Source organism: Emydura macquarii, unplaced genomic scaffold (genome assembly GCF_026122565.2).
Source record: "Emydura macquarii macquarii isolate MOO-44397 ecotype Brisbane River unplaced genomic scaffold, CSIRO-AGI_Emac_v2 contig_3511, whole genome shotgun sequence".
Classification (NCBI taxonomy): Eukaryota; Metazoa; Chordata; order Testudines; family Chelidae; genus Emydura; species Emydura macquarii.
This window is the reverse complement of record NW_027133648.1, coordinates 1,034,906-1,049,660: the sequence shown is the minus strand read 5'-3', so window position 1 is coordinate 1,049,660 and position 14,755 is coordinate 1,034,906. Positions and strand designations below refer to the sequence as shown.

At 45.5% G+C, this 14,755-nt stretch overlaps 1 protein-coding gene across 6 annotated transcripts in view; it reads right to left on the bottom strand.

The window, feature by feature from the left end:
* The window catches only part of SMARCD3 (SWI/SNF related, matrix associated, actin dependent regulator of chromatin, subfamily d, member 3), a 165,910-nt gene that overhangs the window by 109,836 nt on the left and 41,319 nt on the right, over positions 1-14,755 (bottom strand). For 3 of the 6 annotated variants that reach the window (XR_010917562.1, XM_067535712.1, XM_067535716.1), the window contains exon 1: positions 5,893-6,146. The exons of 2 other annotated variants lie outside the window; for them this stretch is intronic. Coding sequence is in view for 2 of the 4 variants with exons in the window: in XM_067535712.1 (XP_067391813.1) it covers positions 5,893-5,970 (78 nt within the window). In the remaining 2 variants the exon portion in view is untranslated. Of the gene's footprint in view, positions 1-4,826; positions 4,843-5,892; positions 6,147-14,755 lie in introns of those variants that run through there. One more of the 6 variants, XM_067535715.1, reaches the window with a different exon arrangement.

Here is a 14,755-nt window from a genome sequence, read left to right as displayed (position 1 = left end):
CAGAGCCCCATTCTCGGGTTCTCCTCCCTGGGATCCCCCACAGGGAACCTGACCCCTGCTAGTTGCCCAGCACCAGACACACCCTCCTGCCCCTCCTCCTTCTTTGTTCCTTTCCTAGGCAAAGCAGGTCACCTGGTCTTTTGTTCATCAAGATCTCAGGCTGGCCCCCTTTCAGGGGATGAGCTCTGGCCATTGTCTGTGTGCAGGCAGCTAGAGTCAGCCACAACTGCCCTCTAGAGGTCACTACAAAGATCACACACCCTTAACCCAACAGCTAAATACTTGAATAATACATAGGGGAAACTGAGGCACACACAGTATTCATTAAGAACATTCCCATTTTGTCACAACCTCATCTTTTTGTTCTCTGTTCACAGGGACATTCTTTCAGGCCTCTAATAATTATCACCAATCTCTGAGCCTCCTCTTTTTCTGCTCTAACTGTTTTGTACCTAAGGTGACCAAAACCAAACACCATATTACAGGTGAGAATATGCCACCGATTTAGATTAGAATATTTTCCATATTTTTCTCCATCCCATGTCTTACACATGCTATTATTTTGCTTTCTTTCTTGGCTGCTACTGCATATTGGGCAGGCCACTCATGTCCAGGCCAATTTCATGAATGGTTACATCAGTTAATTTAGAACCCAACAATGTATGAGGAGTTTTGTGGCAAAATTTGCAGATTAAAAATCAGAGCTCACCTCCTTTTCCAGATAAGTATATTAAACACCACCACTCCTTGTATGGATCCTTCTGGCACCACACTCCATTGTTAGCCTTTACCCAGGAGAAAAACTGACCACTTATCCCCTTATCATGTATTCATTTATTTATTTATATTGTGGCAGTGCCTAGAGACTCCGGTCTGCATTGTGCTAGCTACTGTACAAATGAATGAAACAAAGAGTACTTGCCGTAGAACACTCAAAGTCTAATTTTATGACCAGATTTAACAGGTTGATAAAAGGACAAATGTGGTGGGGAGGTTGTGCAGAAAGAATAGCAAATATGGCAGGCAACCAGCTTGGCTTAACAGAGAAATCTTCGGTGAGCTTAAACAAAAAAGGAAGCTTACATTGTAGAATCTTGGACTAGGGAGGAGTATAAAAATATTGCTTGAGCATGCAGGAGTGAAATCAGGAAGGCCAAAGCACAACTGGAGTTGCAGCTAGCAAGAGACGTGAAGGGTAACAAGAAGGGTTTCTACAGGTATGTTAGCAACAAGAAGGTGGTCAGGGAAAGTGTGGGCCCCTTACTGAATGGGGGAGAAAACCTAGTAAACAGATGATGTGGAAAAAGCTGAAGTATTCAATGCTTTTTTTGCCTCTCTCTTCATAGACAAGGTCAGCTCCCAGACTACAGCACAGAATGGGGAGGCAGTGAGCAGCCCACAGCGGTGAAAGAACAGGGTCAGGACTATTTAGGAAAGCTGGACATGCACAAGGCCATGGGGCCAGACGCAGTGCATTCGAGGGTGCGGAGGGAGTTGGCTGATGGGATTGCAGAACCACTGGCCATTATCTTTGAAAACTCATGATGATCCGGGGAGGTCCTAGACGATAGGAAAAAGGCAAATATAGTGCCCATTTTTTAAAAAGGGAAGAAGGAGGATTCAGAGAACTACAGACCAGTCAGCCTCACCTCAGTCCCCAGAAAAATTATGCAGCAGGTCCTCAAGGAATCCATTTTGAAGCGCTTGGAGGAGAAGAAAGTGATCAGGAACAGTCAGCATGGATTCACCAAGGGCAAATCATGCCTGACCAACCTGATTGCCTTTTATGATGAGATGACTGGCTCTGTGGATGTGAGGAAAGTGGTGGACGTGATATACCTTGACTTTAGCAAAGCTTTTGATAGTCTCCCACAGTATTCTTGCCAGCAAGTTAAAGAAGTATGGGTTGGATGAGTGGACTATAAGGTGGATAGAAAGCTGGCTAGATCATCGGGCTCAACAGGTAGTGAGCAACGGCTTGATGTCTAGTTGGCAGACGGTATCAAGCAGAGTGCCCAAAGGGTCAGTCCTGGGAATGGTTTTGTTCAATATCTTCTTTAATGATCTGGATGATGGGGTGGATTGTACCCTCAGCAAGTTTGCAGATGACACTAAGCTGGGGGAGTGGTAGGTACGCTGGAGGGTAGGGATAAGATACAGAGTGACCTAGACAAATTCAGAGGATTGAGCCAAAAGAAATCTGATGAGGTAAAACAAAAACAAGTGCAGGGTCCTGCACTTAGGATGGAAGAAATCCATGCACTACTACAGACTGGGGACCAACTGGCTAAGCAGCAGTTCTGCAGAGAAGGACTTGGGGGTTACAATGGACAAAAAGCTGGAGATGAGTCAGCAGTGTGCCCCTGTTGCCAAGAAGGCTAATGGCATATTGGGCTGCATTAGTGGGAGCATTGCCAGCAGATTGAGGGAAGTAATTATTCCCCTGTATTCAGCACTGGTGAAAGGGAAAGGGAGCACAGGGAGAACGGTTATTAGCAGCTCAGTTTGGGCCAAACTGAGCTTAAACTGATGGATGGACATCTTACAAAGAGATGTCGGAAAGATAGGCTGAGAGGCAGTATTGGATAGAGGGAGACAGCTTATCAATTGAAAGGTAAATCAACGCAAAGATGGTAATTAAGCCAAGCTTATGCATAAGAACACCTAGAAATAATGTGTAGAGAGAGAAAAGGAGAGGGACAAGATGAAGCCTTGGGAGATGCCCACGGAGAAGAGAAGAGGAAGACTCACCAAATAAGACACTGAAGAAGATATGGGGGCGAGAGAACCATAAGAGGACAGAAGCCAGAAAGGTTTGTGAAGGACCCAATTTAAGGAAGCAGAGTGTGGTCATCAATGTCAAAGACCACCAAGAAATCAAGGAAGATGAAGATGGAGTACAAACCTTGAGATTTGGCTAAGAGGAAGTAATTAGTGAAAATAATTTGGATGGAGCAGACAGGGTAGAAATCAGATTGGAAGGGGGTCAAGAACAGAGATGAAGGTGGAGAATAAAGCCCAAGGCAAAATGTGTGAAAGACAGGAACAAAGCTTTCTCATCTAAGGGGATGTGACCATGGAGCATATTTTCAGACCAAATCAGATGACTCAAGAATCTGACAGTCTTCAGGACACAATGCAAAACCTAACTCTTCCAAAAAGCCTTTCTACCATAGCAAGAATGACACTTTGAATATTGACACTCCAACATACTCTAATGTCCCCCCCCCCCCCCAACTAACAAAGCAACCAACCAAAATAAACAATAAAATCACCCCAGAAAGAGCTTTTACCCCAGACAGGAGACCTACAGACCTCAACAAATCCATTTGGGGCTTTCTTATTGCCATTGATTTTACATGGATGGGACTCTCAGAGTATGGTGACGATCGATCACTCAGAAAAACAGACAGATCAAGGCAACAGTTGCAAACGGCACCTTCAATTATGTGTGTAGAGGAAGGGAGAGGGGACAGTGGTTGATGAGGCAGGTAGGGTCAAGGATTACTTTGTATGATAGGGAAGACTAAGCTGTGCTTATGTTGCAAAGGGAAGGAGCCTGGGGAAAGTGAGAGATTGAGGAGAAGGGCAAGGGAGGAGGTGAGAGCGGGGGTAAGGGAGATAAGCAAGCAGGAAGCACTGGGGTCACTGGGGCAAGTGTACAGGTTAGAGCAGAAGAACAGGCAAAAAGCCCCAACTTCATTGACGGGGAGGGGATAAAGGGGCGAAGGGAGCTGAGGAGGTCCTGTCAGATCTTGAAACCAGGGTAAAGCTGCACTAATGCAAGTCATGGTGCACCAACGAAACAGTGTCTACACCAGGGGTTTGCACAAGTATAGCTACACAGTCTGAGACTGAAATCCCAGAGCAACAAGGAAATAATTTCCTTATATCCTTCTTTGATAAACTACATCAAAGGCTCTTTGAAAGTCCTAATAAACAATTGAAATCAGCTCCCTGGTAACCACCATTTTGTCAACATCCTCAAAAATTTCAAACATTGAAGTGACCTGAGTCTCCTTTAAAGAAGCCAGTTTTTCTCCATCACTCCACGTCCATCTAGGTGCTTTACAATAACCATTTCAGTCAAACGGGTATCCCTAATCCTCTGACTGCCAGAAGCTGGGACTGGATGACAGTTTGCCCTGTTCTGTTCATTCCTGTTGACGCTTCTGGCACCAGCCACTATCAGAGACAGAATACTGGGCTAGATAAACAGTTAGTCTGGCCCAGTATGGCTCTTCTTATGTTCTTTATCTTCCTGATACCGTAGAAAGGTTAATTAGTCTGCAATTACAAAAAGAAACCTTAGAAACTTTTTAAAAGACACTCCCCATGTCTGTCCACCTGCCTGCCTTCCACCAGACAACCCCTGCATGCTCATTCACCTCCATATGCCCCCACCTTGCCAGGCCGCCTTACAAGCCTGCCGCCCACTACCAGGTCACACCCAGGAGCCCACCCACAAATCCATCTGCTGCCAGGTCAGCCCTGAGTGACACACTGTCAGACCACCCTCAGGCTGCCCTCAGCCATCTGCTTCCAGGCCACACCCCCCCATGATTTCCGGCCTGCTGCTAGGCTGCTCTCACCTGCCAGGCCATCCCTGCATGTCCACCCATCCCATGTATTCCTTCCCATCCACCACCAGGCCACACCTGCATGCCTGCTACACTGCCCCCACATGCCTGCACATCTGCCACCCACCCGTCCCTGCCCATATACCCAGCCACTACCCCCCACCGCTAGGCCACACCTGCATGTCCACCCACACGAGTGGCCAGGCCACCCCACAGGCCAGCCCTAGTTATCAGGTGTATACTCACAAGATAGTCATTAACTAGTTCTGTAGGACACGAATACAATGGTCATTAACACAGTTCCCAAACAAACAGCATGCTACTTAAATGACCCTAGCATGGCAGATCTCCTTGTATCTGATGTTTGTAAGTCAAATGATACTCTAAGCATCTTGGATTGTATGTCCTGAATTATGGGACACTTAGGGAATCTGAAAAGTGAGCGCTTCAGATTCCTATGATCTTGATACAGGAGCCCTCAGCTGGTATCTTGAAAATGTCATAGCAGATCTCAAAAGAGAAAGTACACCTGATCATTAAAATCCATTCAGCCTTTGTACTCCTAGAACTTCCAAGTAATCTGATGTTTGCTAAATTTAAAGTCTCTTTAAGAAATTCCAACGTCATAAACTGTGATTGTTCTCAACCATTGGTTGGAGCGTCTAAGGAACACGCTCTCCAAAGACGGTGGGACAAGGGCTTGCAATTCCCCATAAATGGGGAGCTCATGAATGTCAGGAGGTCTCCAGACACTGTAGTAATCTTATAGAGGTGTAAGGATTCCTTCAGTCACAGCACCCAGAACAATGAGTGCCTATGGACTGCTGGGGACCTGCAGAGCTAATCTCTTACAGCCCCTGAGAGCCACCTGTTAGGAAGCCAGAATACACAGGAGAGCCAAGTCTCAAGACAAGTACCAGGGGCAGCACCATTCACGGCTTCTGGGCTTCCATCAGCGTTTAAAAAACAAACCAAGGAACAAAGTTTGACAGCAGAACCGAGCGTCCTCGGAGCCCCTTTGGGTCAGATCCAGCCCAGACCCTGCCCCGTGACCAGGTTCAAAAGCAAACCCTGCCCCACTGCTGGAGAGTCAGGACACACTCCCCGGACACGCGGCTGGACCCGCAGGGCAGTGACCCGGCCAGTGCACCGTCCGGGGGCTCGGCGGAGCCAGCCCTGCCGCGGTGCAGCCCTGCCGCGGGGCCAGGCGGGCGGCGCTGCTCGGCAGCCCCCCGCAGACACTGGAGGGGCTGCCCGTGCTCAGCCCCAGCCCAGAGCCTCGCTCGCTCGCTCACTAACTTTCCCGACTCACCACCCCATGGACCAGAAACTCAAAAAGTTTGCTTTTCGTGGCTTTGCGCGCCCCTCCTGTAACTTCCTCTGCAGCCATCGGCTCGGGCTCGGCTCGGCTCGGCTCGGCTCTCGCTCTCTCACTCTCTCTTCCTCTTTCTTTCCCTTTTCTGCCTTTTTCTCCAACTCTCCCCTCTGAGTCCTGCTGGGCTCTCACACTTCTAATAGAGCTGAGTAGGGAGGGGGCCCCTTCAGGGCTTTCCTGACGGCCCACTCACGCTAATCCTCAGCTGCTGCATTCCTCAACTGATAAGCCAGAAATAGTTTGTGCTGCCGGGTTCTGTGTGTTTACTCTGCAGGGACAGAAAATCCAGCTTTTAAAACCTCTCTGTCCAAACAACAGAGATAAGCAGGAGGCAAATTGAAAACACGTCTGAGCTTTTTAGTAGCAGTGCTGCAACCTCTCGCCTCAGCATGAGGGGATGGCAGATTCTGAGCAATAGGATGGGAGGGAGGCAGACACGACTTAGGCAATGACATGAAACTCAGTGCCTTCACAGAGAGATTTTTTTCCAGTTAGAAAATGCACCAAGCAAGCAGTGAGAAACAATGACTTTCCCCTGCTCCCACTACTCCTCCAGCACTGCATTTCCAGGCCTTTCCCCCAGAGACCTGGCAACGCAGCACACACAAACATTCACTGGCAGCATTTCCAGCAAATGAGACTGAGAACTCAGCCCTTTGGACAAGAAAGAGAAATAGCAGGAGAGAGAGAGAGCTGGGAAAAAGAGAGTGACAGTGTATCTGTGTGTGTGTGAGAGAGAGAGAGAGAGAGAGAGCTGGGAGGGGAGAAAGTGTGAGAACAGAAAGAGGACACAGAGAAGGGGAGTTTGTGAAAAAAGGAGTTAGTGTAGCATAGAACTAGCTACGGGAACATGCTGCTTGATTTGCTACTCCCCTGCTACAATACCCCCCTAACCTTGCCAGGTTATATAGGACAGTGACAGACACCTCAGAGGTGATTGACAGACACAGACAATAACACAGTGGGGGCCACTAGGAAATATCTAGCCAGGTGTAACAAAAAGCCTAAAGTACACAATAAAGCATGTCTTTCCTAGGAAATAAAATCTGCATCTCTATAGTGAACATGGAGTACACCTGCCACACCCAGTTCAGGGAGAGAGAAAGAAGAGATGGGTAAAGAGACACTGACTATGGATGTTACATACCTATGCAGTGTTGTTGTAGCCATATCAGTCCCAGAATATTAGAGTGACAAGGTGGGTGAGGTAATATGGATTTTATAGCCCACTTCATACTGCAGATGACCTAAGACTTCACCCAGCAAATGAGTTCGATACTGGCAATGCAGTAACTGTAGACAAACATAGCAGCCATTCCGTGCTCAGCAGGGATAGCTCTTCCATAATGGCAGAATGGGCAGTGGTGGCCTGGGGCAGCAATCTGCTGCTTACTGACAGCTTCTTCTGTATCTGAAGCTTGCGAGGGGTTGACATTTCGCTGTTTGCCTACCACAGCAATACAGCAGATGTTGCCAGGCTACAAGAGGGGTTTATCGTATTCTTCTCTTGAGATTCTTGTCTAGAAGCTAGGAATTGTCTGGTCAGACTATGAGCATGGAAATTACCTGATCTCAAATAAATCACTGCCTACATCATTGTACTGAGAACCAAACTCACAGAGAAAATACTGATTAAGCTAGAACTGGAGCAGCAAGTCATGGGCATCTCTGAAGCTATGTATCAATGCCTCAAATCACCCAGCCCCTCACATACAGGGGAAACAGGACCTTCTTAACCCTTCAGCGTGGCTCTTACACAAGCCCTAGTGTCCAGGGAATCCCTACAGGAATCCCAGAAATGTTAGGAAGGTGGAAGCTTCTGTCAACTTGCTCTCTCAGAATGAACCTGCCTAGCAGACCAGCATGTCCTCGTCCAGCAGATCACCCATTCCTGAGATTTTGTCTGTGGCTTGGACAAAACAGACCTGTGATCTGGTTCCAGACTACTGTGTGTCCCCTCCATGTTTGGTGAGGCAGCATCTGGCTTGTATCTCTGCAGTCTCATCTCCCTTTCAGGTTTCAAAAGCATAATGACATGCATCCATCCTTTCTAGCCCTTTGTCCTGCTCTTAGCATAGCAAACAAGGCCAAGTCTTCATCAGAAAACACACCCATTCCTGCTTGCTGCCATATTTGGGGAAAACACCAGTTTACGTGGTAATAGGGTTATTGAAACCTCTCTCTAGAAAGGTGTCCAGGTTTCTAATGTGGATCCCAATCAGTGCCCATTTTATTAGTCACTGTACCAATAATTAACACAGAGACAGTCTCCAAATCCAGACCAGATGCCTTCCTGGAAGGTACTTTAGCCAAACATAAGTGCTTGGGGCTCAATCAGGAGGTCAGACTAGATGATCTAATAGGACCTTTGGGCCTTAAACTCTATGAATCTATGAACAGTTCCTGCCTCAGAGAGTTCACAATATAAAATAGACATAAAAATCTCCTCATTCATTCCACTCTTCTGTATGATTCGACTCTTCTAACATAGTCTCCCCCTTATATAATCACATATACAGACACACTGATAAATAGATTGTTTACACAGACACACACAAACACACATGCAGGTTCACTGGTTCAACACACACACAGAGAATATTAAAACTGCTGTCACTCAGCCTCACAGTGAGACAAGAGGCTGCAAAGTCACTGCTCTCCAGAATCAGCCTCGCTGATGTAAGAAAAGACATTTAGCAGGTAGCTCATCTATTTCAGGTGTTTATAGCGCACCCACACGTTTATGGATACACCTTCACCCCAATTCCAAAGAAAGCAGAGACACGTCCAGATCTATTTATCATAAATCACCCCCTCCCCCCCGCCATCCCTACTCAGCCCCCCTCACTGTAGTGTGTGAGAAATGAATGTGTGGAAGGAGTGGCTTGTGGTATAGGACTACGCCTTGCCTCAGCCTGGATGTGGCTGCTGCAGCAGTCAAAACAGGAATCCCCCTTAATGTCCCCCCATCTCTCCTTCAGTCACTGAAGCACCAACAGCACCAAATGGCAACAGCTCTTCTCCCAGTGCAGGCAGGGAGAGCAGAGAGCAGGAGCTGGTGGTCCCAAGGCTAGGCACAAAGCAGCCTGGGCCCCTGACCTGTGCTGAGCCTGGAGCCGGGCTGTGCTGTGTACATTCCTTCCCAGCAGGACGCTGCCTGTGAGCACAGGGCTCCCTGGAGCAGAGGAGAGGCAGCAGAGAAGTGAGCATGCTCAGTGAGCAGCTCTCTCTGTGAAGGTCAGCCCATGGCCTAGCTGCAGGACTCCAAAGGCAGCAGCTGGAGGGAGGGAAGGAGGGAGAGGAAGATGGACTGGGAAGGTTAACTCCTTCGGTCCCAGGAAAACATGGCTTGTGCACCTATTCTCATTGGACACACACACACACACAACACCCCGAGAATCTCCTGAGCCCCAGTTCCCACAGAGTGGGACCTGAAGGAGGCGGTGGAGGGTCTCAGTGCTCAGGAACAAGGAAACCTTTAAGATAGAGCCTGGAGTGTTCTCCATGGAGGGCACTGAGAGAGACAGAGAGAAACCTGCAGTATTCTGGGGGGGAGGACCTCCCAGCCTTATCTATGGAAGGGGGGGTAGGGAGACCCCCCCCAGCATTCTGTAAGGTGAGGAGGGGGAAGCCCCTACTCCCTAGTGTTCTCTGTGGGATACAGGAACAGATCTGTCTTGCTGGTGGGACACACTGAGACCAAACCAACCTTGCACCACCTTGTTTTACTGTTAGTTTTACAAATTGCTTTTTGGCTCCATATGAAAGCTTTTTAATAGTTTGAAGAGCAGTAACAGAGACATCTCATTCCTTCCCTATCCTCCTTTTCCAGGCTCAGTCTTTCCTAGAGTAAGACGTCCCCAGACCTGGGCCTCTCATCTAAAATATAGTATATTTAGAACGGAACTTGACAAATCCACTCGCGAAGTGTCTGAGCAACACTCACTACAGAATTTAAGCTTTCATAAAAAACAAAACAAAAGTTAGCCCTTATGGTCAGGGCCGTATTATCCATTAGGCACAATAGGCACAGTGCCTAGGCCTACGAAACTTTCAGAGCCTACGAAAAAAAATTTTATATATAATTTTTTATTTAAAAAACTATTTATTAATAGCTTAAAATCAAATTAGTTATTTCAGTCGGGAGGCCTACGAAGGCAAGTGTGCCTAGGGCCTACGAAGGTCTTAAAATGGCCCTGCTTATGGTTGGGAAACAACTTTCTTGCATTGACCACAATGCAATACTGTCCATCTGAGTCTGCACACAGGAACACAGGACAGGCAGAATCAGATCACACTGGGGCACATTTAGTTCAATATTCTATTTCCACCCATAGCCAGTCTCAGAAGCTTCAAAGGAAGTTATCCATTATGGGTTTTGGTTTTTTGCAGTTATGGAATAATCTCCCAAGTTAAAACTTTTTCTTAATCCCATTTGTGGTTGGTTTATGTATTATGCCCTGAAGCAGAAGGGATTATATCTCTATATACATTTTTACCCTATCTAATTTAACTGTGGATATTCTCATTCATTTTAGGAATCACCAAAGAAAAGATAAGTTAAAAGAAAGTCAAATATTCAAAAGTTAGGGAATACCATAAGAAGGACTATACTGGGTCAGACCAATGATCCATCTAGCCCCGTATCCTGTTTTCCAACAGTGGTGAATGGCAGGTGCTTTTGGGGGAATGAACAGATAAGCAATTATTGAGTGATCCATCCCCTGTCATCCACTTCCAGCTTCTGGCACTCAGAAGTTAGAGTCAAGGGGTCACAGCATGGGGTTGCATCCCCGATCATGTTGGCTATTAGCCACTGACGGACCTATTGTCCATGAATATATCTAATTCTTTTTTGAACTCCATTAGAGTTTTGGCCTTCACAACATCCCCTGGAAACAAGTTCCACAGGTTGACTGTGCATTGTGTGAAGAAATACTATTAAACCTGCTGCCTATTAATTTCATTGGGTGACCCCTGGTTCTTGTGTTATGTAAAAGAGCAAATAACACTTCCTTGTTAGTCTTTAAAGTGCTACAGGACTCTCATTGTTTTTGCTGTATACAGACTAACACGGCTACCCCTCTGGAACTTCCTTATTAACTTTCTCCATACCATTCAAGATTTTATAGACCTCTATCATAACCCTCCCCCCTTAGTTGTCCCTTTTCCAAGCTGAAAAGTCCCAGTCTTTTAAATCTTTCCTCATATGGAAACTGTTCCATACCCCTAATCATTTTTGTTGCCCTTCTCTGTACCTTTTCCAATTCTAATACATTTTTTTTGAGATGCGGTGACCAGAATTCCATGCAGTATTCAAGTTGTGGATATTCCAGGGATTTATATAGTGGTATATATATTTTTTCTATCTTCTTATCTATCCCTTTCCTAATGGTTGCTAACATTGTTAGCTTTTTTGACTGCCACTGCACATTAAGCAGATGTTTTCAAAAGAACTAACCACAATGACTCCAAGCTCGCTTTCTTGCTAATTCAGATTCCATCATTTTGTATGTATAACTGGGATTGTGTTTTCCAATGTACATTAGTTTGCATTTATCAACATTGAATTTCATCTGCCATTTTATTGCCGGTCACTCAGTTTAATGAGATCCCTTTATAACTCTTCACAATCTGCTTTGGACTTAACTATCTTGAATAATTTTCTCTGTCTGCATATTTTGCCCCTTCACTGTTTACCCCTTTTTCCAGATCATTTATGAATATGTTGAACAGTACTGGTCCCAGTACAGTTCCCCAGGGGACACCACTATATATCTCTCTCCATTCTGAAAACTGACCATTTATTGATTATCACCTTTGGTTACACCAGGACAAGGCAGCTATCCCAGAATGGGGGATAGGCTGCTGGGTCCAGGGTCACATACTTCATTGTATCTTCTAGCGCCCCCCGCCCCCTTACCTCCCCCTGTAATATAGTGATTGCAGCCAGGTCCCCCTGTAATATCCCCTTCCTCTTCTCGCTCTGTTCATTATTTCACATAGTTTCAACTACCATCTGTACACCAATAAATCATAGAATTACCTCTTTGCACTTGCTCTGTCTCCCTCCTTCCGGTCCTGCACAATGCCCCCATCTCTCTGATGTCTCTTTTTGAGTGTCTCACCATCAGATTAAGTTTAATGTGGCACAAAATGAACTCTGGTCTGTCCTCCTAACCCTCCTCACTATTCCAAATCTCCATTGACAATACCACCATTCTCCCTGTCACTCAGGCCCATAACCTGTAAGTCAGCTTTGACTCTGGCTCTCCCTTGCCCAAACATGCAGGCTACATCCTAATCTTGCCCCTCCTTCCTTCATAACTCCATTTCTCTATTCCCACACTGGACATTCTCATCATCTCCTGTCTTGGCACTTCTTCCTCTCCAACCTCTCTTATACTCACATCATTTCCCAGCAGAGTCAGGCACTCTGACTGTGTCACCTCCCCCACTACCTTTGGATTCATCCACCGCACCAAGTTCAAGCTTCTTGTCTTTCACAGCTCTGCTCATCTCATCTTCCCTCTGTTCTGCCAGCCTTGTCCCTTTCTCCTCCAAATAGCTCTTCGCTTTTTTCCACATTGCCCCTTATTTTTGGAATGCCTCTCCCTCTGCTGATCTGCAAGGCCACTACTCTGGCCACCTTCAAATCTCTGATCAACCTTCTTTTACCACAGGGAATTAGCAAAGTAATTATGACTAGGTAGAACTGGGTAGTTGATACTTTACAATAAACTCTCCCTTCATGATGTGTGCCTTCTTAGACTTCAAGCTCTTCAGGGTAGAGACTTTTTCTCCTTGAACCAAGCAGATTTGGGGTACTGCTGTGAAATACAGACAGTCGCAATACATATTTTCAGTTCCTGTGACCCTCATACAGACACATAACCTCAACCTAACCAAGATTAAAATATTTTACTAAATATACTTGCACTATAAACATGGTTATTACTACCTAAAAATCAAAGGTAATAGTTAAAGTCAGAGCAGCAGAAGTATTCAATAAATATATCTGGTCTGTATTTGGGAAAAAACAGATGTTATAGTCATATCATATGGTGATGATACACTTTCCATTCCAATAGTATCTCAGGAGGATGTTAAACAGCAACTATTAAAATTAGAGATTTTAAAAATCAGCAGGTCCAAATAACTTGCAACCAGGAGTTTCAAAAGAGCTGGCTGAGGAGCTTGTTGCACCATTAATGTTGATTTTCAATAAATCTTGGAACACTGGAGAAGTTCTAGAAGACTGGAAGAAAGCTAATGTTGTGCCAATATTTTTAAAGGGTAAACAGGATGACCCAGGTAATTATAGGTCTGTCACTCGGACATTGATCTCGGGCAACATAATGGAGTGGCTAATATGGCACTCAATCAATACAAAACTAAAGGAGGGTAATATAATCAGTGCCAATCAACATGGATTCATGGGAAAATAGATCCTGTCAAACTAACCTGATATCTTTTTTAATTAGATTACAAGTTTGATAAAGACAAGTGTGTTTCTAGTGAAGTCCTGCATGGATTGATTCTTGGTCCTATGCTTTTTAAGATTTTTATCAATGACCTGAAAGAAAACAAAATCACCACTGATAAAAGTGTGCAGATGACACAAAAATTGGGGGAGTGGTAAATAACGAAGAGGATAGGTCACTGATACAGAGCGATCTGGATCACTTGCTAAGCTGGGTATAAGCAAGCAATATGCATTTTAATACAGCTAAACACAAATATATACGTCTAGGAACAAAGAATGTAGGCCAAACTTACAAGATCATAGAATCACAGGGTTGGAAGGGACCACAAGGATCATCTTGTCTACCCCCCAAGATGCAGGATTTGTTGTGTCTAAAACATCCAAGACAGATGGCTATCCAGCCTCCTGACAACCTCCAGTGAAAGAGCTTCCACAACCTCCCTCAGCAGTCTGTTCCATTGTCCTACTGTTCTTACAGTTAGGAAGTTTTTCCTGAGATTTAATCTAAATCTGCTGTGCTGTTGTTTGAACCCATTGCCTCATGTCCTGCCCTCTGTGGTGAGACAGAACAACTTTTCTCCATCTTTTTTATGTCAGCCTTTCAAGTATTTGAAGACAGCTATCATATTCCCCCTTAATCGCCTCTTTTCCAAATTAAACATATCCAGTTTCTTCTGCCTTTGGTCATATGGCTTGCATTCCATCCCTCTGATCATCTTTGACACATGCCTCTGGATCCTCTCCAGTTTCTCTATATCCTTTCTATACATTGGTGACCAAAACTGGACACACTACTCCAGCTGAGGCCTAACCAGCACTGAGTTCAGTAGTGCTATCATCTCCCGTGACTTGCATGCAATGTCTCTGTTAATGCAACCTAAAATTGCATTTGTTTTTTTGCAACAGCATCATGCTGCTGACTCATGTTGAGGCTGTGATCCACCACAACTCCCAGATCCTTCTCAGCAATGCTGCTGCCAAGCCAGATATCTCCCATTCTGTAATTGTGCATTTAGTTTTTCTTCTCTAAGTGTAGCACCTTTGTAGCATATTTGTCTTTGTTGAACTTCACTTTGTTATTTATAGCCCAGTTCTCCAATGTATCCAGATTCCTCTGAATTTTAGCTCTACCCTCCAAAGTGTTGGCACACCCGCCAAGTTTGTGTCAACAGCCAGCGTACATCCAGGAAATGCAATCTCTGATCCTCATTGATGGCATGAGACTTAGGAAAAAAAACACAGGTAGGTGTACAGTCTGATTCAGGTGGAAGTCTGAGATTACCCTGGGGATGAATTTACAGTGCAGTCTCAATG